The 25,534-nt window shown below is 37.2% G+C and overlaps 4 protein-coding genes and 1 pseudogene across 16 annotated transcripts; all 5 read left to right on the plus strand.

Annotated features, from left to right (window-relative positions):
* Positions 1-1,577: 1,577 nt before the first annotated feature.
* On the plus strand, positions 1,578-9,941 carry LOC105160603 (putative leucine-rich repeat receptor-like protein kinase At1g68400). 11 transcript variants are annotated; one of them, XM_088880184.1, is made up of 10 exons: positions 1,578-1,722; positions 2,502-3,106; positions 3,386-3,941; positions 4,480-4,999; positions 5,093-5,158; positions 5,419-5,942; positions 6,573-6,672; positions 6,939-7,486; positions 7,667-8,584; positions 9,088-9,941. In XM_088880184.1, the coding sequence occupies exons 8-10, from the start codon at positions 6,958-6,960 to the stop codon at positions 9,738-9,740; spliced, it is 2,100 nt and encodes a 699-aa protein (XP_088736310.1). In that variant the 5' UTR covers positions 1,578-1,722; positions 2,502-3,106; positions 3,386-3,941; positions 4,480-4,999; positions 5,093-5,158; positions 5,419-5,942; positions 6,573-6,672; positions 6,939-6,957; the 3' UTR covers positions 9,741-9,941. The 11 variants fall into 11 exon arrangements, with proteins under 11 accessions (XP_088736310.1, XP_088736304.1, XP_088736305.1 ...); XM_088880178.1 differs by having other exon boundaries at positions 4,480-5,289; XM_088880179.1 differs by having other exon boundaries at positions 2,502-2,588; positions 2,853-3,106; positions 4,480-5,942.
* LOC148788485 (uncharacterized) lies at positions 1,928-6,032 on the plus strand. The gene is made up of 9 exons (XM_088880105.1): positions 1,928-2,094; positions 2,385-2,442; positions 2,853-2,908; positions 3,386-3,753; positions 3,865-3,941; positions 4,272-4,370; positions 4,458-4,538; positions 4,637-5,312; positions 5,419-6,032. Exons 1-9 carry the CDS (start codon positions 1,928-1,930, stop codon positions 6,030-6,032), a joined length of 2,196 nt encoding a protein of 731 aa, XP_088736231.1.
* Positions 9,754-14,631, plus strand: LOC105160602 (putative leucine-rich repeat receptor-like protein kinase At1g68400). Of its 2 annotated transcripts, none has more exons than XM_088880176.1 (5): positions 9,754-9,775; positions 10,712-10,838; positions 11,443-11,997; positions 12,223-13,140; positions 13,754-14,631. In XM_088880176.1, the coding sequence occupies exons 3-5, from the start codon at positions 11,469-11,471 to the stop codon at positions 14,425-14,427; spliced, it is 2,121 nt and encodes a 706-aa protein (XP_088736302.1). In that variant the 5' UTR covers positions 9,754-9,775; positions 10,712-10,838; positions 11,443-11,468; the 3' UTR covers positions 14,428-14,631. The 2 variants fall into 2 exon arrangements, with proteins under 2 accessions (XP_088736302.1, XP_011076353.1); XM_011078051.3 differs by lacking the exon at positions 9,754-9,775 and adding an exon at positions 10,080-10,320.
* Positions 14,632-15,556: 925 nt separating this feature from the next.
* On the plus strand, positions 15,557-18,751 carry LOC105160730 (putative leucine-rich repeat receptor-like protein kinase At1g68400). The gene is made up of 3 exons (XM_020693303.2): positions 15,557-16,193; positions 16,389-17,288; positions 17,945-18,751. The coding sequence occupies exons 1-3, from the start codon at positions 15,665-15,667 to the stop codon at positions 18,607-18,609; spliced, it is 2,094 nt and encodes a 697-aa protein (XP_020548962.2). The 5' UTR covers positions 15,557-15,664; the 3' UTR covers positions 18,610-18,751.
* A 2,720-nt stretch (positions 18,752-21,471) lies between these two features.
* LOC105160733 (uncharacterized) lies at positions 21,472-24,784 on the plus strand (annotated as a pseudogene). Its single transcript, XR_016065263.1, has 3 exons — positions 21,472-22,083; positions 22,321-23,233; positions 23,926-24,784. The product of XR_016065263.1 is annotated as an uncharacterized LOC105160733 (transcript).
* Positions 24,785-25,534: the final 750 nt, after the last annotated feature.

Here is a 25,534-nt window from a genome sequence, read left to right on the forward strand (position 1 = left end):
GTAGCAGTGGAATTTTATTGCTTTAGTTGGTAAATCAGCAATAATACAACTTAATGTTTTGTTAAATTTAAAAAATTAATAAAATATAGTATAATGCTATAAAACAGACTATTTTAGTTGATAGAAAGATAAGAAAAAAAATCTTATAAAATTAAGTTATAGTTACGATGGCCTTCATTTACATCCACTGACTTATTACACAAACTAATCCTATCGTTTGCATAATCACCCATTTATCAACCATAACGTCAGCATCATTACACCAAGACCTCCTCCCCCAATTTCCGACCTGAAAAAGGTTGATATTAGTAAAAAATACCCTTGAGAATTTCAAAATGCCCATATTGACTTACTCAAATATTTATTGGATTTTTCATAGATATTTATAATCTACAGAGAAAAAAATCACTGGGTGCAGTGTCGGATCAAGACATAACTTGGGTATACCTCGAAGACGTGTTGGACACGCTTGTTGATATGTCTGACATGTATAGATTTTTTTTTTATATAATCTTAAAAGGTTTTGGGTTGTCTTTCGAAAAAAAAAAAAAAAGAAGGGATTGGACAAAAAAAAAAAAGAATCCATTCACTCCTCTCAAACCAAAAATTTTGGGATAAAATTACTGAAAATTCGAGAGATGATCATGACGATTTAACTATTTTGGATGATTAAAAATTTTTGTTGTGTACTTTGTATAACAAACTGATTATGCATATTTTTGAATATTTTTTGAGCCATGTATTTTGATTAAAAATTTAGATGCAAAACATACTTATTTTATATTTTTTATCTTAAAATTTTTTATATTTTATATTAAATTTTATGAAAATTAAAAATATATAGTAAAATAATATATTATAAATAGTCGTGCCATTACCATATTATATCCTAATTTTTTGGAATTTTCGTGTCACTGTATCTGTGTCCATGCATTGTAGTAGACTATTGTGAGTATAGAGGGTCTTTCCTTTTTATGTTTACTAGCTATTGTGGCAAGCCATTTTTATGTGCATATAATAAATAATCTTTCATGTTTTAAATATATAATTAAGAATAAATATATAAAAATAATACATTACATTACCTTAAAAAAGTTAATTTATCAGTTAATTTAAAATTTTAAAAGTTAAATTAATTAATTATTTTATTAATTTAAGGTCATTTTTTACTAGTGGTCTCATTAAGTCGTTTATAAACGCGGGGGCCTTTCTTTTTTATATATATAAATATAGATGAAAAATAAAATTATTAAAGAAAAGAAAGGAAAACAAAATTCCACTTATTCGAAAATTCTTTCTGGATTTCTCTGCCCAAATTTGAGGCCCAAATGATTATATTATTGGGCCTTGATTCTGAAGAAAGTGGCCCACTCGGAAGTTGAATACGGTTGTATTTGAACGTTTTAAAGGTCAATTTTGTTATCGTTGAAAATCCTCCGCGCCAATATGAGGTCAATTTTGTTACGGTTGGAAATTGTTACCGTTCGAATCCTCCGCGCCAATATGAGGTTTTGTTACCGTTGGAAATTCAATTTTATTACCGTTAGAAATTCAATTTTATTATCGTTAGAAATCCTCCGCGCTGAAACTCTATAAAAAGGAACACCCCATGAAATAGAAATATATACGAACAGATGTAGAAAAATAAATTAGTGCAGAGGAAAAGCAAAGGGCCGCTCTCCTCCGCCGACAGCCCTCAGCCACTGTGTCTTCTTCGCTAAGGTACTTCTTGAGAGTTATCAACTCAAAGCAATTCTTCTTGCATTTTGAACTTAAGAGTATCTTTGTTTCTAAATGAATCTGTCTTTCCGTAAATCTTTTTTAAGATTACTGAATTCTTGATTACACTGTCTTGATCTTTTGTTTTCCTTTTTCTATTTGCATTTCTCGGTTAATAATTTGTATGTTCTTGAATTTCGATTATCGCATGGGTTCGCTTGTTGTCTTACTACTGCCGAGGATGAGGGTACAGGACTTTACACATAAGGATGCCGGTGTAGATGTTGATGCTAGTTCAGATCTTGTCAAGAGAATTGCCAAAATGGATCCTGGAATTGGAGGTTTTGAGGGCTTTTCTGTGTATGATTATGTTCTGTAGTGATCATGCTGTGATTTTGGTCACTGGACTCGATAGATCTATTATCAGTTATGCCATGAAGAGGAAAATGAGGGGAAAACTCACTCTCGGCTTTCATGCTCTCGCTTCCCTGATTTTTGCACCTTGTCTTGAGGGATATTAATACATATTGTCCGCACTCACAAACTGCTGATTTTACTTGTTATTGGTGTTCTTGTCTTTCATGGCTTGTTTCTTGAAGGCAGATGTGGCTTTATTTATTCCACTTTCATTTTCTGTGTCTTTTGAATTCTATGTATATTTCTAGTTATGCTTCCCTCCTTTTGCTTCGGCGATATGCTTATCTAGTCTTTCCTCTTGGTCCGGTTAGGTCGTCTTTTTCCATCTTATAATATATTTTAATCACTTTCAGTTGCTTTCATAGGGGATACCATTTTGGTGGCTGGTACAGATCACCCAAACTTAAGCTGGTTTTGGGACTCGAATCCATGAGACTAGCGGCATTGATTTGGTAAATCTGTTGGTCTTTCGCATGTTCTTTGATTATAATACTTGTGTTAATCGTAGTTTTTGATTAAGTTGGCGTGAGCGCTAATGACAAAGCCTTTGTTTTCTCAAATCTGCCGGGAGAGCCTGCAGGCTTTGCATTGAATTGTCATTACTTCAAACAAGGATAATTCTGAAAAGTATATTATTATTCTAATAATATTTATTCATAGCCTTTTAGCGTTCTCTTACAAAGTTTGTATGTCATTAATCAAATTGTGGTTGATAGTCTGTGATTGAACTGAATGTCGGCGTGAAATCTTCTTCTCCGCACCATTTTCTGAGGTACCAATCGAGTTTGGTAGTCTATTCCTCTGACTGAAATGGGTGCCTGTGATCGAAGTATGCATTTCGCAGTGCTACCCAACGCAAGCTCGCCGTTCCAATATTCAATTCTTGGAAAAACTACGGCCAAGCCGGTTGATTTCCAGCTATCTCATCTGTTTCCTTCAGAAACAACGGGGAGTTAATGAGCTATATACTGTACGCATTTTTTCTTTTCACAGTTTCTTAATCGATAGGAAATGCGTTTATTAGGTCAAAATCATCGGACAGTCTTGTACCTTTTTGGTTTCTCCGACCTTGACCTAAAAATTGATTTTTTAAAGTTTTGTTTGTTTCCCGTCTGAGTTGATTTCGTGGAATTGTATTGTCATTTTCAGTAAGGATAAATTTGTCTTTATTGTGTTGCTGTTAACTGTTTTATAAAGAAAATTTGCATGCTGCAAAGTGACATTGATCAAGTCTTTTAATCAATTACAGAAGAATTAGCATTCAGAAGGAGAGGATGTCCAAGAACTATGATAATTGGGAGAGGCTAGTGTCCGCTGTCTTGCGGAAAGAGCAGCTTTGGCAACTTTTTCATGCTCAATCCAGGAGCCCCAGCATCCTATCTGAAGCATCCGGTTTCAGTTCCAGTGCCCATTCGAGTTGTGTCCTTCAAGATGTGGCCTTAGGCTTTTCACAATCTGCAAGTCCATCCACATATCGGCAGCAAATGGAAAATGGGGCTGTGAAGTTACTGATGCAGCTTCCAAAGTTGGTTTTGGTTTCAGGTTTTCCGCTTGCTTTTAATGTTGGAGACGTAGTCGTGTCTTCTGCTGAGTTTCTTGGTAGTGGAACTTTTGGGAGTACGTATATAGTTGCAATGGAGGGGTAAAAATTGTGGTGAAGAGATTGATGCCCATTGATATTTCAGAGGCGAATTTCAACCGTCAGATGGAGATTGTACGAAATGTTAGGCACCAGAATGTGGCTGCATTTAAGGACTTACTATTTTTCAGAAGGCGAAAGGCTCATGCTATATGATTGTTACATGGTAAGTTGAACTGTTTAGTTCATGTGGAGATAAATTCACCGGAACTTAAATCTTATCAAAATCTTTTCTAAATTTTGTGTTGGTACCCGTCATTTTCTCATGACTCTGTCTTGAATCGTGTTGCACCACACTAAACCAATCACTGCAACTGAACTTGGTATATCTTTCTCGTATCTTTGGGCGACGTATATTAGATTGATTTATGAAATATATACAAGGTTTCAGGGTTAAGAACGCCATGTGTTTTCAAACTCTAATGGAAAGATATCATCAATTTGGCTGATTTTATTGTTTGCATTGAAATTTCTGGCTAATTTATACATCTTGCAGAATCAGTTGGATTTGCATATGGCCTTCAGTATGAGATACTGGCAGAAGGATTTTGATAGTTCAGTGTTAAGTTCCCCATCCATAGATAGTCTTATGAAAGTGATCTTGATTGCTTGCTAATATCGCTACTTCAATCAAATAACAGCTGTTGCTGACTCTGTAAAAATGTGAAATATGAATGATCAGATGCATCTTCTCATGTTTACAGGACAAACTGGTGAGAATCCTGTTCATGTGGACTGGGCAACCAGACTAAAATTGCTATTGGTACTGCAAGGGGTATTGCTAGAATTCACACACAAAATGGTGGGAAGCTTGTCCATGGAAACATAAAATCGTCAAATATTTTCCTGAATCCACAACAGTATGGTTGTGTGTCAGACCTTGGTGTGGCAAATATGGCAGCAAGTCCATTTAGAAGTATGTCCCAAGCATCGGACGTCTATAGCTTTGGAATTCTTCTATTTGAACTTCTGACTAGAAAGTCCCCTGTACATGTCCCTGGTGGTACTGAGGCTGTTGACCTAGTCAAGTTGGTTAGTTCTGTAAAAGCCAAGGATATGACTGCAAAGGTATTTGATACGGACCTATTGAAATATCCCACCATAAGGGAACAAATGATGGAGGTGCTGCAAATGGGAATAAGTTGTGTAGCTAAATCCCTGAAAAGAAGACCTAAAATGTCTGAAGTGGTGAAGTTGTTGGAGGATATTAGAACCATCAACATGGTAACTAGTGTTTTCTCAGGACCAAAACTTGTATTTGTTGCAGATGAAAATCCCACATTTGACCTTGAGGATATGTTAATGGCTTCTGGTCAGATTCTAGGGCACGGAACATTTGGTACTGCTTTCAGAGCGAGATTTGACAATGGAGATACTATCATGGTAAGGAGATTGAGGGATGTGATTGCATCCTGGGAATTGCAGCAGCATATGGAGATCATTGGAAGAATTAGGCACGAACATGTTGCTAAATTAAGGGCATACATCATTAAGAAAGAGGAAGCTCTATTGGTGTATGAATATTACAATCAGAACAGTATATATGCCTTGCTACATGCTTATTATGCTATACAGGCTTATCCTAACACATTATACCTCGGCGGTTAGTGATTACAATCTAATTAATTTTCTCCATCATGCAGGGAAAAGAGGCACCACAAAGACACATTTAGATTGGGAGACCCGAGTAAGAATTGCAGTGGGCGCAGCAAGGGGCATTGCTCACATCCACCAACAAGATGGTGGGAAGCTTGTTCATGGAAATATAAAATCCTCAAACATTTTCCTCAATCAACAAAACTACGGTCTCGTCTCTGATGCTGGATTGCGACAACTGACAAATCCTATCAACCGAAACATTTCGCGAGGCTACTGTGCCCCAGAAGTCCAAGACACCAAGAATGCCTCCCAAGCTTCTGATGTCTACAGCTTTGGAGTTGTGCTACTTGAACTTGTCTCTGGAAGACGAACTCAAGGGACGACAAGTCTTGGTAAGGTTGTCTCAATAGTTGATTGGATCCAATCTTTGAGCCCCGAAGATTGGACTGCTAAAGTGATTGATCAACGTCTGAGGCATCACAATGAGGAGGCAATGGTACAAGTGTTGCAAATAGGAATGGATTGTGCTGCCGCGGTCCCTCAACGCAGACGGATAATGCCTCAAGTGGTGAGAATGTTAGAGGAAATCAGTGGCATGAAACCATCCAATGAATCACGACTGGAAGATGGATTGGAGCAAACATCATCTGAATCATAGTATATAAAGTTGTGGCATTTATTTTATCTTATGGGACGAAATATGCCAAATCTTTATTCTATAGGATTAAAATATCCTATAAAATTAAATGTGCTAAGTCCATAAATAATGAGACTAAAAGTACAACAAACTCTATCATATAGAACTAAAATATACAACTAAAAGTAGAATTTTCCTATAAAGTATAATGTCTCCTTAGTGCACTTGAGCATATGTCTTAAGGAGGAGTAATGACAAAAATGTCAACCGACTATGTTAAACCACTGATTCTGATTTAAGTTAACAAATTAACAGATATTTAATTTGTTCTAAATGTGTGACCCATATTTAATTATTTTTTTGTACAAATACATATTATTTTACAAATTACATCTTATATGTATTTATATCTATATTTTATTATTAAAGGAAAAAGGCCTTTGTTGTCTTAATTTTTTTGTCTATCATTTTATATATTTTTTATTATTTAATTTGATTTTTTATTTATTTATTTTTTATCTAACTTTTTACTTTCCCATTTTCCGATACTCGGTTCTTAAGAAAATGGGTACGGCTCCGGAGCCATATTTTGTCCGCAATCTCGTCGCTTTTCTTGAGTTCGGGTCGCCGTTGGTATTGCAGCTTGCATCCAAGACAATGGGTACGGAATTTTCCTCTTTGTTTTCTGTCTTTTCTTTTATGTTTTCTTTCTCATCTGCTGAATGATTCTTCCTCCTCTTTTTTTCTTTTTCTTATTTTCCTTGTAATAATTCTTTAAAGAAAGAACATGGAATCTTCTGAAAAGTCAATGTCAACTCGTTATTTTAATATTGTGAAATCCGCGTTGGAATTCAATAGTTTAAGACTGCAAGTGGTGATGTTGATGAGGCTCTCTCTGATCAATTACATAACTGTTAGAATTTTCAGGGCAGAAGCTTAGGAGAAGATGTCTGCTATCTATGATAACTGGGAGAGGCTGGTTGATGCTGTTCTGCGAAAACAGCAGCTGTGGGAACTTTTTCATGATCACTCTAGGAGCCCTAGCATCCGCTCCGAAGCATCGGACTTCAGTTCTAGCTTCAATTCAAGTTCTTCCCTTCACGATCTGGCCTTGGACTTTTCAAGGCTTGCAAGTTTTCCGAGGTCACGTAAAGCGACCCGAAGGCTGGCTCTTGTTTCAGATTTTAGTTCTGGTTTTGATGTTGAAGATGTATTCCTGGCTTCAGTCGTCTTACTTGGGAGGGGAACTTTTGGGAGTACTTACACGGTTGCAATGGAAAATGGGGTAAAAATTGTGTTGAAGAGATTGAAGTCTACGAATATTTCAGAACAAGAGTTCAAAAGTCAGATGGAGGTTGTTGGAAATGTTAGACATGAGAATGTGGCTGCCCTAAGAGCTTATTATTCTTCGGAAGACGAAAGGCTCATGCTGTGTGATTATTACAGTGATGGGAGCGTCCATGCATTGTTACATGGTATGTTGAGATCTGCATCTTAACTTGATATTTCCCTGTTCTTTATTCATGTTAAGAAAAATTCATTTCTTATCACCTGTAATTTCTCTGTGGGATGCATTTTACTCAAGTATTTTGATCTCACTTCAATCTACACAATGGCCACAGATTAAATATGAAATGTTCTTCTCATGTTTACAGGACAAACTGGTCAAAATAAGTCTCATATAGACTGGGAAACCAGACACAGAATTGCGATTGGTGCTGCAAGGGGTATTGCCGCAATACACGCGCAAAATGGTGGGAAGCTTGTCCACGGAAACATAAAAGCATCAAATATTTTTCTTAATTCTCAAAAGTATGGCTGTGTATCAGATCTTGGCTTGGCGACCATGGTAGAGACAGTATTCGTGCCAACTGCAGGGTTCTATCCTCCAGAAGTCAAGAATGCTAGAGATATCTCCCAAGCATCGGATGTCTATAGCTTTGGGATTCTGCTACTGGAACTTCTCACTAGAAAATCCCCCGCACACATCCCTGGTGGTCCTAAGTCTGTTGACCTAGTGAAGTTGGTTACTTCTGTGAAAAGCAAGGAGAGGGCTGCTAAGGTATTTGATGCAGAACTATTGAGGTATCCTATGATAAGGGAACAAGCGGTCATAATGTTGCAAATAGGAATAACATGTGTAGAAAAATCAAAAAAGAAGAGACCTAAAATGCTTGAAGTAGTGAGGATGTTAGAGGATATTAATACAATGAACCGTGGAAGTACAGTGAATCCACAAAATCATGTTTCCTTAAGAAGAAAACTTGAATTCTTTGGGGATGCTAATCCTAAATTTGAGCTTGAGGATTTGTTAAGGGCTTCTGCTGAGGTGCTTGGGAAAGGAACATTTGGGACATCTTACAAGGCAAGATTAGAAAATGGAAACACAGTCGTGGTGAAGAGATTGAAGGATGTAAGTGTATCATTTGAGGATTTTCTGAAGCACATGAATGTCATTGGGAAAATAAGGCATGAGAACGTTGGCAAACCAAGGGCATACTACTATTCAAGAGATGAGAAGCTCTTGGTGTATGATTGCTATGATGAACAGAGCTTATCTGATTTGCTACACAGTAAGTAGAACTAAAATATGGAGCATCTGGTTTGTCTCATTTGTTATGGGATGGGTAATTTCACCAACCAATGGTTCCTATAAATGATCTTTGTTGATTGCTTTTGTGACGTTTTCCTCTTTCCTTTGCTGACATAAACTTGATACTTGAAATTAGTTAATATATAAACCACCATGTTTAAAGTTATATACCTCTGAACCATATTGATGAAATTTCTAAAGCTCCTTCAGTTTTTATATTTCACCATGGAGCACAGGCACTTGTTTCAACCTAATGTCGTCACTATTGCAGTTGACTTGCATTTTTTGCCAAAGTTGTAGCATTTGTTGAAAGCAATTTGGGAAATGGCTTTTTTGCTGGCAGATGCTAGATTTCAATAATTCATTGCTGCAGGTTGTATTTCAAAAATTGGAACTGAATTCCATTTCTGTAGTTTCTACATTATGATTAGTCGAACTTATATGCTATCCAAGCACATAAATGCATTCTCTTTAACTTTGCAGAGAAAACAGCTTTGGGTTGGACACCTTTAGATTGGGAGACCCGTCTGAAAATTGCAGTGGGCGCAGCAAGGGGTATTGCTCACATCCATGGACAAGATGGTGAGAAGCTTGTACATGGAAATATAAAATCCTCAAACATTTTCCTCGATGGACAAAGATATGGGATTGTCTCTGATGTTGGATTGACAAAACTGATGAATCCAATGGGCTGGTTGGTTATGCGGTCTCAAGGCTCCTATGCCCCAGAAGTTATAGAGACCAGCAAGGTGTCTCAAGCTTCTGATGTCTACAGCTTTGGAGTTGTGCTGCTTGAACTTGTCACAGGACGGACATCTTCTCAAACAACCATGTTAGATGATGCCATCTCACTAGTTAACTGGGTTCGGTGGACCTCTGAAGTGATTGATGTAGAACTTCTGAGGTATCCAGGTGAGGAGGAAGCAATGGTACAATTGCTGCAAATAGGAATGGACTGTGCTGTCCCTATCCCGGAGCGCAGACCAAGAATGGCTCAAGTGGTGAGAATGTTGGAGGAAATCAGTGGCATCGAACCAGCGGATGAATCGAGATTGGAAGATAGATGGGAGCAACCATCCATTGGGTCAAGATTGGAAGATCTATTGGAGGATCTGTTGCCCACACTCATACCATAAATAGTGGTAGCACATCAGGACATTTCCTCTTTGAGGTTGGAAGTTGTGAATAAGTAATTCCATAGCGCCTTGATGTTGTGCCTGGAAAATTAATGTCTTTTTTATTCCTTGATAACATCTACTTGATAATGTTAAATCCATGTCGAATTTGATTGTGTATGATGTTCTAAATAAAAATAAATGAGTCTGTATCTTTCTTTCTTTCTTTCTTTTTTTTTTGAATTCCCGGAATTAGATTGCTATTTTAGTTCAATGTAAATTAGAAGGGCTCTGTTAAAGTTTTTAATCAGTCACCGATAAGAAATCATTGTGACTGATAATTATTTAAAAAAAATAAATAAAAGCCAGAGAACCGCTATATAATATAGCAGCTTTTCGCAAAACCCAAAAATAAAAGGCTAGACACCGGTGCCTTGTCTGCATTCACTCTTTCCCAGGAAACGTATGACAAGTTACTGGTAAGTGAAGCTAGAGAGGAGAAATTAAGAAAGGAAATGGAAATGGCTGCCAGTGGGTTCTCCAAAATATTTGACGATTTTGCATGCAGAGTATCAGGAGCAGTAAAAAGCAATACTCTGAGGTACAGCATAAAACTTGTATATGATCTTTTGCTTGTGATTAGCATGCAATGAACCATATCAGCTTTGATTCTTGAGTAACTTTCCTCATAGGACAAGCATATTGATTTTCATTGGGGGCAGGGGGGTAGTGTGGGGGCATAAGAGAAAGAAAGACATGTTTTCTTGAGTCATATGATCTCTCCTTGTGTTTAAAGATTTTAGTGTAATTTTGCCCCTTGAAGAGTCTGCTGACAAGGAATAATTATGTTCTTCTGTGTAACATGTGCAATGCTAACATTTTACTTATTGAAGTTCTCTTTGGAAACAACTCATTATCTGTGGTATTTTGTTGAAAGGCAAAATGAATTTGTAATTCTGTTTGTGTTTTGGGGTCATATTCATGATTCTCAGGTTGGAAGACATAAGTTCTCAACTTAAAGCTTTCTCCAAGATGGCTACTGTGCTAAGAAGCACAGGACTCATGTACAAACAGAAGCTGGAGCGGAGATGTGCTGATCTCCAAATGGCTGAGGCTGAGGTAATGAAGTCAAAACCTCATGTTGTGATTGTTCTAGTGATGTTTTTTATAATAAGAGGTATAACATCCTGATTTATAATAAGAGGTAAGCATTCGCAGTGACTGATTAAAATTTTCTTTTGTTTTATAAAATCAGCCACCGCGATCAAACATCTCAGTGACTGATTAAAAGATTTTTTTTTTTAGAAAAACTGTGGCACCGCGTTTAAGAATGCGGTGCCACTTTTTTTTTTTTGGCATTTTTTAAATAATTTCACCATGCAGGCCGTGGTTTTCTTTGTTCTTCTCTTTATTCGTCTTGTTTTCCTTGTTTTTTTGATATTTTTTAAAGAAAGAACAATGAATCTTCTAAAAAGTCATTTTCAACTGGTTTCATTTAGTATAATGACGTAGAATATTGTGAAATCCGCGTTGGAGTTCAATACTATGTTGATTTTCCTTGTTTTTTTGATATTTTTTAAAGAAAGAACAATGAATCTTCTAAAAAGTCATTTTCAACTGGTTTCATTTAGTATAATGACGTAGAATATTGTGAAATCCGCGTTGGAGTTCAATACTATGTTGATGAGTGTCTGATCAATGAAATAACTATTAACATTTTCAGGGGCCTGGGCAGAAGCTTAGGAGAAGATGTCTGCTATCTATGATAACTGGGAGAGGCTGGTTGCTGCTGTTTTGCGAAAACAGCAGCTGTGGGAACTTTTTCACGACCACTCTAGGAGCCCTAGCATCCGCTCCGAAGCATCGGACTTCAGTTCTAGCTTCAACTCAAGTTCTCCCCTTCACTATCTGGCCTTGGACTTTTCAAGGCTTGCAAGTTTTCCGAGGTCACCTAAAGCGAAGCGAAGGCTGGCTCTTGTTTCAGATTTTAGTTCTGGTTTTGATGTTGAAGATGTATTCCTGGCTTCAGCCGTCTTACTTGGGAGGGGAACTTTTGGGAGTACTTACACGGTTGCAATGGAAAATGGGGTAAAAATTGTGTTGAAGAGATTGAAGTCTACGAATATTTCAGAACAAGAGTTCAAAAGTCAGATGGAGGTCGTTGGAAATGTTAGACATGAGAATGTGGCTGCCCTCAGGGCTTATTATTCTTCAGAAGAGGAAAGGCTGATGATGTATGATTATTACAGTGACGGGAGTGTCTATGCGCTGTTACATGGTATGTTGAGATGTGCAACTTAACTCGATGGTTCCTTTTTATTCATGTTAAGGAGAATTGTATAATAGATTTAAAGATATGATTAGTCTCGTACTAGATGCGTCACCTGTAATTACTCTTTAGCATGTATTTTACTTCAGTATTTTTATCTCACTTCAATCTACACAATGGTCACAGGTTAAATATGAAATCTGAATTACTTTATGCTTCTTCTTATGTTTACAGGACAAACTGGTAAAAATAAGTCTCATGTAGACTGGGAAACCAGACAGAGAATTGCAATTGGTGCTGCAAGGGGTATTGCTGCAATACATGCGCAAAATGGTGGGAAGCTTGTCCACGGAAACATAAAAGCATCAAATATTTTTCTTAATTCTCAAAAGTATGGCTGTGTATCAGATCTTGGCTTGGCGACCATGGTAGAGACAGTATTCATGCCAACTGCAGGGTACTATGCTCCAGAAGTCAAGAATGCTAGAGATATCTCCCAAGCATCAGATGTCTATAGCTTTGGGATTCTGCTTCTTGAACTTCTCACTAGAAAGTCCCCCGCACACATCCCTGGTGGTCCTAAGTCTGTTGACCTAGTGAAGTTGGTTACTTCTGTGAAAAGCAAGGAGAGGGCTGCTAAGGTATTTGATGCAGAACTATTGACGTATCCTATGATAAGGGAACAAGCGGTGATAATGTTGCAAATCGGAATAACATGTGTAGAAAAATCAAAAAAGAAGAGACCGAAAATGCTTGAAGTAGTGAGGATGTTAGAGGATATTAATACAGTGAACCGTGGAAGTAGAGTGAATCCACAAAATCATGTTTCCTTGAAAAGGAAACTTGTATTCATTGACGATTCTAATCCTAAATTTGAGCTTGAGGATTTGTTAAGGGCTTCTGCTGAGGTGCTTGGGTTAGGAACATTTGGGATTTCTTACAAGGCAAGGTTAGAAAATGGAAACACAGTCGCGGTGAAGAGATTGAAGGATGTAAGTGTATCATTTGAGGATTTTCAGAAGCATATGAATGTCATTGGGAAAATGAGGCATGAGAACGTTGACAAACCAAGGGCATACTACTACTCAAGAGATGAGAAGCTCTTGGTGTATGATTGCTATGATAAACAGAGCTTATCTGATTTGCTACACGGTAAGTAGAACTAAAATATGGAGCATCTGGTTTGTCTCATTTGCATGTGAAGGGAAATTTCACCAACCAAAGGTTCTCGTAACTTAAGTGACCTTTTCCTCTTTTCTTTGTTGACATAAAATTGATACTTGAAATTAGCTAATATATAAACCATCATATTTGAAGCTATATACCTCTGAACGCATATTGATGAAATTTCAAAAGCTCCTTCAGTTTTTATATTTCAAAATAGTGGTGAATTTTAGATCCAACAAGCACAGGCACTTGTTTTGGCTACCTTGTAGAGGCACTAAAGGTGGGTGAGTGTTATAGATGGCACTCCTATCATAAAGGCAGCTCAACTTAATGTTGTCACTATTACAGTTGACTTGCATTTTTGCCGCAGTTGTAGCTAAGACTTACACTAGGCCATTTGCAAATTTTGTTGAAAGCAATTTGGGGAATGGCTTTTATGCTGGCAGATGCTAGATTCTAATAATTCATTGCTGCAGGTTGTGTTTCAAAAATTGGCACTGAATTCCATTTCTGTAGTTTCTACATTATGATCTATCCAAGCACATTGTATATCTGACCAACTAGTGATTAGATAAATGCATTCTCTTGAACTTTGCAGAGAAAACAACTTTGGGTTGGACACCTTTAGACTGGGAGACCCGGCTGAAAATTGCAGTGGGCGCAGCAAGGGGTATTTATCACATCCACGGACAAGATGGTTGGAAGCTTGTACATGGAAATATAAAATCCTCAAACATTTTCCTTGATGGACAAAGATATGGGATTGTCTCTGATGTTGGGTTGACAAAACTGATGAAACCAATCAGCTTGTCTTATATGTGGACTCCAGGCCCCCGTGCCCCAGAAGTTACAAACTTCAGGCAATTGTCCCAAGCTTCTGATGTCTACAGCTTTGGATTCCTGCTTCTTGAACTTGTCACCGGAAAGAAAACTTCTCGAACCATCACTGATGATGTTGATGTCATCGCATTAGTTAAGTGGATTCAATATGTTGTTCACAAAGAATGGACTCCTGAAGTGATTGATATAGAACTTCGGAGGTATCCAGGTGAGGAGGAAGCAATGGTACAAGTGCTGCAAATAGGATTGGACTGTGCTGTCACTAACCCGGAGAGCAGACCAAGAATGGCTCAAGTGCTGAGAATGTTGGAGGAAATCAGTGGCATCGAACCAGCCGATGAATCAAGATTGGAAGATAGATGGGAGCAGCCATCCATTGAGTCAAGATTGGAAGATCTATTGGAGGATCTGTTGCCCACACTGATACCATAAATACTTAAATAGTGGTAGCACATCAGGACATCTCCTAATCCCCTTCTGCAAACTCGGGGTTCAAGTAATTCGCCTCATGGCCTGAGGAAGAATTCGGCGGCCATCAATGTAAAGACGAGTCCTGCACATTGTAAATGAGAATCGAACATGTTTGGAATTCTCCAACATAATATCTGTTTTGTTTTTAAGCAAAATTATGACAAATTTATGTTTGTTTGTTTTTTTCTTTTTTTACACTTGTGCACCCAACAGACATGCACACAAGACAAGCCTGGTGTTTGACTTTATCTTGATCTTTATATGTGCTAGTTAACATTAATACACCATAGGATTTTGTCTTACCCAAATTTGTAGAACCACCAATAATCATTACTAGTTTTTTATTGGTTGATTTTCCTGTTTGTATATCTTTATATTTTGCATATTTTTTATACTTATCTAATAATGATTTAAGCAAGTTAGAATTTATAAAAGAAGAATGAATTATATATAATTAATCGTTATCAGCCTAATCATAGATTTATTGACCCAAGATTGCAATTTATCTGGGATCATCTTTTTTTTTTTTTTTGTGCAGTACTTCAAATGCGTTTACATAATTAATTAAAACTATTTTTTTAACATTTTTATATGGTGAATATAAATATAATTATTTTGTATGATTAAATTTTTTTGTGAATATAATAATAATTTATTGCTTAATTTAAAATAAAATTATCTCTTATTTTTCTTTTCATTTCTCGGAAGTATATTACACTAACTTTTCTTTCAAACGCCCAAAAATCTAATAACTATTGTTTTAGGTTTAACTTTTTTAAACTTATTTTTAATTTTTAGAATAAAAAAACTTAAACATATCTTTAATTTTTAAAATAAAAAGTTACAAATTAATTTTTTTTATTATATTTTCAAGTTAGATAAATTTTATGAAATTAATTCATATTTTCTTAACTACAGAAAATAAAAAAAAAATGTTTATATTAAGTTAAACAATATATTAGTATTATGAGACAATGATTTCTGAATTATGATATACTTCTGAAGCTAACCACCAATTCTGTGATTTTCTTTTCTTCGGAAAAGTCAATGTCAACTCGTTTTATTTAGTACAACTACGTAGAATATTGTGAAATTCGGGTTGGAATTCAATAATTCAAGACTGCAATAGTTGATTTTAACGAAGCCTTTGATTAAATGCATAACTATTAGAATTTCCAGGGAAGAAGGTTAGGAGCAGATGTCTGCTATCTATGATAACTGGGAGAGGCTGGTTGCTGCTGTTCTGCGAAAACAGCAGCTGTGGGAACTTTTTCATGATCACTCTAGGAGCCCTAGCATCCGCTCCGAAGCATCGGACTTCAGTTCTAGCTTCAATTCAAGTTCTCCCCTTCAAGATTTGGCCTTGGACTTTTCAAGGCTTGGAAGTTTTCCGAGGTCACGTAAAGCGACGCGAAGGCTGGCTCTTGTTTCAGATTTTAGTTCTGGTTTTGATGTTGAAGATGTATTCCTGGCTTCAGCTGTCTTACTTGGGAGGGGAACTTTTGGGACTACTTATACGGTTGCAATGGAAAATGGGGTAAAAATTGTGTTGAAGAGATTGAAGTCTACGAATATTTCAGAACAAGAGTTCAAAAGTCAGATGGAGGTTGTTGGAAATGTTAGACATGAGAATGTGGCTGCTCTCAGGGCTTATTATTCTTCAGAAGATGATAGGCTGATGCTGTATGATTATTACTGTGATGGAAGCGTCCATGCATTGTTACATGGTATGTTGAGATCTACATCTTGACTTGATATTTCCCTGTTCTTTATTCATGCTAAGAAAAATTCGTTTCTTATCACCTGTAATTTCTCTTTAGGATGCATTTTACTCAAGTACTTTTATCTCACTTCAATCTACAGAATGGCCACAGGTCAAATATGAAATGTGAATAACATTATGCATCTTCTCATGTTTACAGGACAAACTGGTGAAAATAAGTCTCATGTAGACTGGGAAACCAGGAAGAGAATTGCGATTGGTGCTGCAAGGGGTATTGCCGCAATACACGCGCAAAATGGTGGGAAGCTTGTCCACGGAAACATAAAAGCATCAAATATTTTTCTTAATTCTCAAAAGTATGGTTGCGTATCAGATCTTGGCTTGGCGACCATGGTAGAGACAGTATTCATGCCAACTGCAGGGTACTATGCTCCAGAAGTCAAGAATGCTAGAGATATCTCCCAAGAAGCAGATGTCTATAGCTTTGGGATTCTGCTACTTGAACTTCTCACTAGAAAATCGCCGGCACACATCCCTGGTGGTCCTAAGTCTGTTGACCTAGTAAAGTTGGTTACTTCTGTGAAAAGCAAGGAGAGGGCTGCTAAGGTATTTGATGCAGAACTATTGACGTATCCTATGATAAGGGAACAAGCGGTGATAATATTGCAAATAGGAATAACATGTGTAGAAAAATCAAAAAAGAAGAGACCCAAAATGCTTGAAGTAGCGTGGATGTTAGAGGATATTAATAGACTGAATCCACAAAATCATGTTTCTTTACAAAGGAAACTTGTATTCATTGACGATTCTAATCCTAAATTTGAGCTTGAGGATTTGTTAAGTGCTTCTGCTGAGGTGCTTGGGAAAGGAACATTTGGGACTTCTTACAAGGCAATATTAGAAAATGGAAACACAGTCGTAGTGAAGAGATTGAAGGATGTTAGAGTATCATTTGAGGATTTTCAGCAGCATATGAAGGTCATTGGAAAAATGAGGCATGAGTATGTTGATAAACCAAGGGCGTACTACTTTTCAAGAGATGAGAAGCTCTTGGTGTTTGATTACTATGATAAGCAGAGCTTATCTGATTTGCTACACGGTAAGTAGAGCTAAAAAATGGAGCATCTAGTTTGCCTCATTTGTCATGTGAAGGGTAATTTCACCCCCAAAGGTTCCCATAAATGATCTTTGTCGAGGGCCCTCGGATTGCTTATGTGACCTTTCCTCTTTCCTTTGCAGTCATAAAATTGATACTTGAAATTAGTTAATACATAAACCATCAGGTTTGAAGCTATATACCTCTGGAAGCTTATTGATGAAATTTCAAAAGCTCCTTCAGGTTTTATATTCTAATCCTAGGTGAATTTTCCAACAAGCATAGGCACTTGTTTTGGCTACCTTGTAGAGGTACTAATGGTGGGTGAGTGTTAGAGATAGCACTCGTATGAAAAAGGCATCTCAACCTAATGTTGCCATTATTGCAATTGACTTGCATTTTTTGCCGAAGTTATAAAACTTACCTACACTAGGCCATTGGCAAATTATGTTGAAAGCAATTTTGGGGAACGGCCCTTTTTCCGGCAGATGCTGGATTCAAATAAATCATTGCTGCAGGTTTTGTTTAAAAAATCAGCACTGAATTCCATTTCTCTATTTTCTACATTATGATTAGTCGTACTTATTATGCTATCCAAGCACATTGTATCTATGGCGAACTAGTGATTATTATTAAATGCATTTTCTCCAACTTTTCAGGAAAAAGAGTTGAAGGTCGGAAACCTTTATACTGGGAGACTCGGCTGAAAATTGCAGTGGGCGCAGCAAGGGGTATTGCTCACATGCACAGTGAGAAACTTGTACATGGAAATATAAAATCCTCAAACATTTTCCTAGATGGACAAAGATATGGCATTGTCTCTGATGTTGGATTGGCAAAACTGATGAATCCAAATAGCTGGTCGGGTATGTGGACTTCACACTACCATGCCCCAGAAGTTATGGACACCAGGCAAGTGTCCCAAGCTTCTGATGTCTATAGCTTTGGAATTCTCCTGCTTGAACTTGTGACTGGAAAGAAAACTTATCAAACTCACATGGATGATGTTGATGCCATCTCACTTGTTAACTGGCTTCACTCTGTTGTTCGCGATGAATGGACTCCCGAAGTGATTGACGCAGAAATTCTGAGGTATCTAGGTGAGGAGGAAGCAATGGTACAAGTGTTGCAAATAGGATTGGAGTGTGCTGCCGCTGTCCCCGAGCGCAGACTGAGAATGCCTCAAGTGGTGAGTATGTTGGAGGAGATCAGTGGCATTGAACCATCTGATGAATCAGGACTGGGAGATGGATGGGAGCAAACAACCATTGAATCAAGATTGGAAGATCTATTGGATGATTTGTTGCCCACACTGATACTATAAATAGTGGTAGCACAGGCGATAGCATCTCCTCTTTGAGCTTGAAAATTTGTGACATTGAATGCTTTTCTTCATAGTTGATCCTGTGTTGAAGATTGAAATTTGTGAATAAGAAGCTTTCCTCTTCTTTTCTATTGTCATCAAATGTTAGTCTCACATTTAAATTTCTACTGCAATGTAGTCTCTTTTACCAAAAAATTGCATCGAGCAAAAGTAATGTTTTTTTGTCAAAAAATTTTTTGCATTAAAATTTAGGACAAAATGCATAAAATCCCGCTATGTTGTAAAAAGTTGGCTAAAACCCTTTTTTTGTTTTAAAAATAGGCTAAAATTCTCTTGTGAAACAGGAGCAAACACCCCTTCTGTTAGTAATTAATAGAAGGTGCATTACACGCGCTCTTTGTGCATAAGCGGGTATTTTTTAACTGTTTGACCTTTTTCTTAGATTTTTTACTAAAATGTCCTTTTTAGTTTTTGTATTTTTTTATAATTTAAATTAAAATATTAAATTAGATTTAAATTCAAATAATTTTATAATTATTAATTGCTAAATCTAAAATTATTTCTAATTAATTAAAAGATATATTTAATTACAATATTATTATTATAATTATTCTTAATTAGCTAAAATATTAATTATTATAATCATTTAAAATATTCTTAATTTACAAAAAATATATTTTAATTAATATAATTAAAAAAATTAAAAATGGGCCAATTTCATCGAGGCTCCAATGGCCACTTCTGATCGGAGAGGCATGTCTGCCCTGGTGTCAAGGGCCGCCCGCGCACTCGGCACCCTTGACGCACATTCGGCACATTTCGGCCACCCAACCGCTCTACTCGGCCGACCAACAACCTTCGCCCAGACGCTAGGCTTCCACAGTCTTAGAGTTTTTAGGCGTTGGTCTTTTGTCTTGTACTTGATGTACGTTGTAAATACTTTTGTTTGCTCAGGGGGACGTTAGGCCTCCTGAGGTGCGATGTTCAGCTTTTTCAATGTTTACTGCTGTCAATAGGAAAAACTTTTTTAAACCTATTATAGGGGGGAATGAGTTCTCGAAGCTTGGTGTAGTCTACGTGCTAGTGTCCCCCTCAAGGCGATCCCCTTGCGCTAGTATCGTTGTACAATGTATATGCAATCGTTCAATGCAATGAAATCTACTTTCTGAACCGCGTGCTCAATTTACTGCTTTCGTACTGCACCTTGCTTGCTGTTGCTTGCTGTTGCTATTGCTGTTGCTATTCCTGTCGGTGTGCTGTGCTAGTGCCCGTCGGGTTTTCGGTGGTGTGTTGCTATTGGCGGAAGTAGTCTGCGGACTGCTAGCCACACGGTGCCCCTTTCCCCGCATTGCGGAAGGCGCCTCGTGAGACCTGGTGAGGTGAGGCCAACAGTGGTTCTCCGCCTGCAAATGGCCATCAGACGACGAAGGAATGGCAACGCGATCGGTGGCGGCTTGTTGAGGCTGGAGATATTGAGATTTATGCATAGGGTTGATGAAAATTGGTGGGAAGGGGCTCATTCGATTTGCAAGGAGTAGGCGAAGCGATTGGCGATGGTCCGCGACTGTGGGTCGCTACGGTGATGGCAAATCGACTGGCGAAAGCTTCGGTGGTCGTGGTGGTAGCCCAACGTCTATGGTTGATGAAATCTCAAATTGTTTGAGGGAAAATGTTCGCCTCATCAAGAGGAGTCGAATGGTATGTACGGAGGCAAGCGACTGACCTTGACGGTGCCGGAATTTTAGAGAGAAGGTGGCGACGAAATGTTGGGCGAAACAATGGATTTCAAGGGGGTCGTGGCGGCGTATCCGGGGGAATTTCAGGACACCCACACCATGGCTGGACCGTGGTGAGAAGGCGAGTCGAACGGTGGTGGTTGTGACGGGAGACGCACTGGTGCAGTTTTCTGGCGACCGGCTGGTGGCAGTGGGGGTAGGGGTGGGGTGGGTAGTTAGTTTTTTATATATATATATAATAATAATATATTTTATTAATTTAAATTATTTATATATAATATAAGTTAAATAATTTGTTGAATTTAGATTTTTTATTTTTTTTAAAAATTTAATGGTTGAGATTAATTGATTAGATCTAACCATCAATATTTGATAAAAAAAATATCCAACGGTCCTTAAAATAAGAAATAATGCATATTAAGTAAGGGTATAATGGTTATTTTCTAAAAGAATTAACACCGATAGTTAGATTTAATGGAGAGTGACGAATTGATCTATGTTTAATAAACAGAAGGGGATTTTTAACCTACTTTTAAAATAGAAATGCATTTTTAACCGACTTTTTAAAATACAGAGGGTTATTACACATTTTGTCCTAAAATTTATGACAAGTTTATTTAGAAATAATTTAGTCTTTTAAATTTGTATTGAGAACTAATCTTTAACTTAATAAATATACAAATATATTTATTTAGCAATAATCATCTTTAAAAAAAAAGAAAAAGAAAAAAAAAACAACCTTCTGACATGGTTTCCAAGACTAGAATCTAATATAAGTTGTTTATCAGCTTAAAATTAAATAATCATATAATATTTGTTTACAACAACAACAACGACCACGACAAGACAACAACAACCACAGCAATTTCCCTGGAGTTGACTTGGGGAATTGCATTGTGATGTAATGATGTTCGCAAAAGCGTATTCTATTACTTTCTTCTGCTGTAAACTAGTTTATGACAAAAAGGATTTCTGAATTATGTCAAATGGTGTGATTTTCTTTTCTTTTGTTCTTTTCCTTTTTGTATAATTTTTTAACGGAAGAACGACGAAGCTTCTGAAAAGTCAATGTGAACTCATTTCATTTAGTATAACGATTATAGAATATTGTGGACCCGCGTTGGAGTTCAGCAGTTCAAGACTGCATTTTGATGAGCCTTTGATCAATCCATAACTATTGGCATTTTAAGGCCAGAGGCTTAGGAGAAGATGTCTACCATCTATGATAACTGGGAGAGATTGGTTGCTGCTGCCCTGAAAAAGCAGCAGCTTTGGGAACTTTGTCATGATCATTCCAGGAGCCCCAGCATCCTCTCTGAAGCATCGGACTTCAGTTCTAACTTCAATTCGACTTCTCCCCTTCATGATCTGGCCTTAGACTTTTCAAGTCCTGAAAGTTTTTTGAGGTCAGCCACAGTGACTCGAAGGCTGGCTCTCGTTTCAGATTTTAGTTCTGCTTTTGATTTTGAAGATGTATCCCTGGCTTCATCCGTGTTACTTGGGAGAGGAACTTTTGGGAGTACTTATACAATTGCAATGGAAAATGGGGTACAAATTGTGGTTAAGAGATTGAAGTCTATGAATGTTTCAGAACAACAGTTCAAAAGTCAGATGGAGGTTGTTGGAAATGTTAGACATGAGAATGTGGCTGCCCTCAGGGCTTATTATTCTTCGGAAGAGGAAAGGCTGATGCTGTATGATTATTACAGTGACGGGAGTGTCCATGCGCTCTTACATGGTATGTTGAGATCAGCAACTTAACTTGATGGTTCCTTTTTCTTTATTCATGTTCAGGAGAATTTTATGATAGGTTTAAAGATATGAATGGTCTACTACAAAATACATCAACTGTAATTTCTCTTAAGGATGCTCTTTACCTGCGACTTATGATCTTACTGCAGTCAACATAATGGCCACAGGCTAGTAGGTGAAATATGAAACATGAATAACCTTATGCATCTTCTCATGTTCACAGGACAAACTGGTCAGAATCAGTCTCCTGTAGACTGGGAAACGAGATGGAGAATTGCGTTAGGTGCTGCAAGGGGTATTGCTGCAATACACTCACAAAATGGTGGGAAGCTTATCCATGGAAACATAAAAAGCATCAAATATTTTTCTTAATTCTCAAAATTATGGCTGTGTATTAGATCTTGGCTTAGCAACCATGGTAGAAACAAAATTCATGCAAACTGCAAGGTACTATGTTCCAGAAGTCAAGAAAACTAGAGATGTCTCCCAAGCATCAGATGTCTATAGCTTTGGGATTCTACTCCTTGAACTTCTCACTAGAAAATCCCCTGTGCATGTCCCTGGTGGTCCTAAGGCTGTTGACCTAGTCAAGTTGGTTACTTCTGCAAAAAGCAAAGAGAGGGCTGCTAAGGTATTTGATACAGAACTATTCAAGTATCCTACGATAAGGGAACAAGCAGTGATAATGTTACAAATAGGATTAACATGTGTGGCCAAATTAATAAAGAAGAGACCTAAAATGTCTGAAGCAGTGAGGATGTTAGAGGATATCAATAAAATGAACCGAGGAATTAGAATGAATCAGCATGTTCCCCTAGAAAGAGAATTTGTATTCTTTGAGTTCGCTAATCCTAGATTTGAGTTTGAGGATTTGTTGAGCGCTTCTGCTGAGTTTCTTGGAAACGGAACATTTGGGACTTCTTACAAGGCAGGATTAGAAAATGGAAACACAGTTGTGGTGAAGAGATTGAAGGATGTAATTGTAACATTCGAGGATTTTCAGCAGCATATGAACATCATTGGAAAACTGAGGCACGAGAATGTTGCTGAATTAAAGGCGTACTACTATTCAACAGATGAGAAGCTCTTGGTGTGTGATTACTACAATCAGCGGAGCTTATCTGGTTTGCTACACGGTATGTAGATCTAAAAATATGGAGCATTCTTGTTTGCCTCATTCATCATATAAAGGGTAATTCACCAACAAAAGGTTCCTGTAAACGATCTTTGTTGAGTGGCCTGGGATTTCTTATTAGACCTTTCCTCTTTCCTTTATTGATATAAATCTGATACTTGAAGTAAGTTAATTTACGAACCATTATATCTGAACCCATGTACCTTTGAGTGCAGTTGGATGAAATCTCAGAAGTTCCTTCAGTTTTTTATGTTGCAAATCCTAGGTGAATTTTAGATTCAACAAGCAATGGCACTTTTCATTGCGGCCTCCATGTAGAGGAACTAATGGAGGATGGGCTGGCTAGAGATAACACTCCTATAATGAAGGCATTTCACTCAAATGTTGTCATCATTACAATAAACTTGCATCTTTTGTTGAAGTGGTAGCTACTACTTACCCACACTAGGCTATTGCCAAATCTATTTTCTTCTTAAAAACAACTGATGTTGGAAGCAATTTGGGAAATGGCTTCTTTTCAGCAGATGCTTGATACAGATAATGCATTACTGCAGGTTATGATTCAACAAATGGAACAGATGTTCGTTTTTGTATTTTTACATTATGAGCAGTCGAACTTATTATCTATCCAAGCACAGTGTAGATGTGACCAATTAGTGATCATAAATAAATGCAATTTCTCCAACTTTGTAGGGAAAACAGGTGCCAATAGGACATTTTTAGACTGGGAAACCCGGCTGAAAATTGCAGTTGGTGCAGCAAAGGGTCTTGCTCACATCCATAGACAAGATGGTCAGAAGCTTGTGCATGGAAATGTAAAATCCTCAAACATTTTCCTCAATGGACAAAGATATGGCATTGTCTCTGATCTGGATTGGCGAAACTGATGAATGCAATCAGCTTGTGGGTTATTGTGACTCAAGGCTACCACGCTCCAGAAGTTTCAGACATCAGGAGAGTGTCCCAAGCTTCTGATGTCTACAGCTTTGGGATCATGCTGCTTGAACTTGTCACCAGAAGGAGAACGACCCCAAATGGTGGTAAGGGCTGGACACTAGTTAAGTTGATTCAACATTTTGTTTCCAAAGAACGGAGTACTGATGTGATTGACGAAGATCTTCGTAACAAGAACCTCCATGAGGTGGATGAAATGATACGAGTGTTGCAAATAGGAATGGAGTGTGCTGACAGCGTCCCCGAGCGCAGACCGAGAATGCCTCAAGTGGTGAGAATGTTGGAGGAAATCAGTGGCATCGAACCACCCGGTGAATCAGGATTGGACGATAGATGGAAGCAGCCTCCCGTTGCATCAAGATTGGAAGGTCTATTGGAGGATCTGTTGCCTGACACTATAAAACAGTGGTGGCACAGTCAGAAACATCTCCATTATGTTTGAATTTGTGTTTTAATTGCTTTGTTTTTTGTTTTGAAAATAGAGAGAAAAAAATAGATATAAGTGAGTGTGTGTTGAAAATAGATGATATGTTTGGATTTGTGTTTTGGGAAAATTTAAAATATTTTAAAATAAGTGGTGTAGGTTTAATGTTGGGATTTGGGAGATAAAAATCACTGTTTATTGTCAAATCATATATTTTTATATATAAATATGTATATATATAAATATTTTATGTTTAATGTTGTACTTTTGGGAGACAAAAATTACTGTTTGTTGTCAAATCATGTCTGTTTTACATTATGTATATATATATATATGTATATATATATTATATATAAAAAATTGAAAAACAGAAAACACGCAAATAAGGTGTAAAAATACAAAAACAAATATTGAGTATGTTTTATCTTGTCTCGATAAATGCAAAGTAACAAATCCAAACAAATCCCTCCTCTTTGCGGTTGAAAACTGTATTTAAAAAGTTCCCTCTTCACTCAAATCTGGGTCTTTCATGGCAATTTTTACATCTCCTTTCCAAGCTACTATGAGCAATTTCTTATACATAGTGAGATGAGTAAGAAATATAATTTAGGGGAACAAAAACCATTGGAAAACGGGACCAACATAGGTGGGGGAAAAACATATTGTTGAACGTCTCTTTTGTCATTATTTTCAAACGGTTTGGAAGAAATTTCCAAAATCTGTGCAAACGTTGTGCATGATTTACTTTTTTTTGGTTGATAATATTAAACTCATGTTACCAATAATGTCTTAGTCTGTAACTAAGGTCAAATTGAAATTTAAATAAGTTCGATGACATGAATTTAAATCATACTGAATAAGTGGATATTTGGCTTTGTTTATGTGAACGTTTATCTTATTTTTACGAGTTATTTATATAATTTA

This window comes from Sesamum indicum, linkage group LG4 (genome assembly GCF_026168435.1).
Source record: "Sesamum indicum cultivar Baizhima isolate 11 linkage group LG4, ASM2616843v1, whole genome shotgun sequence".
NCBI lineage: Eukaryota > Viridiplantae > Streptophyta > Magnoliopsida > Lamiales > Pedaliaceae > Sesamum > Sesamum indicum.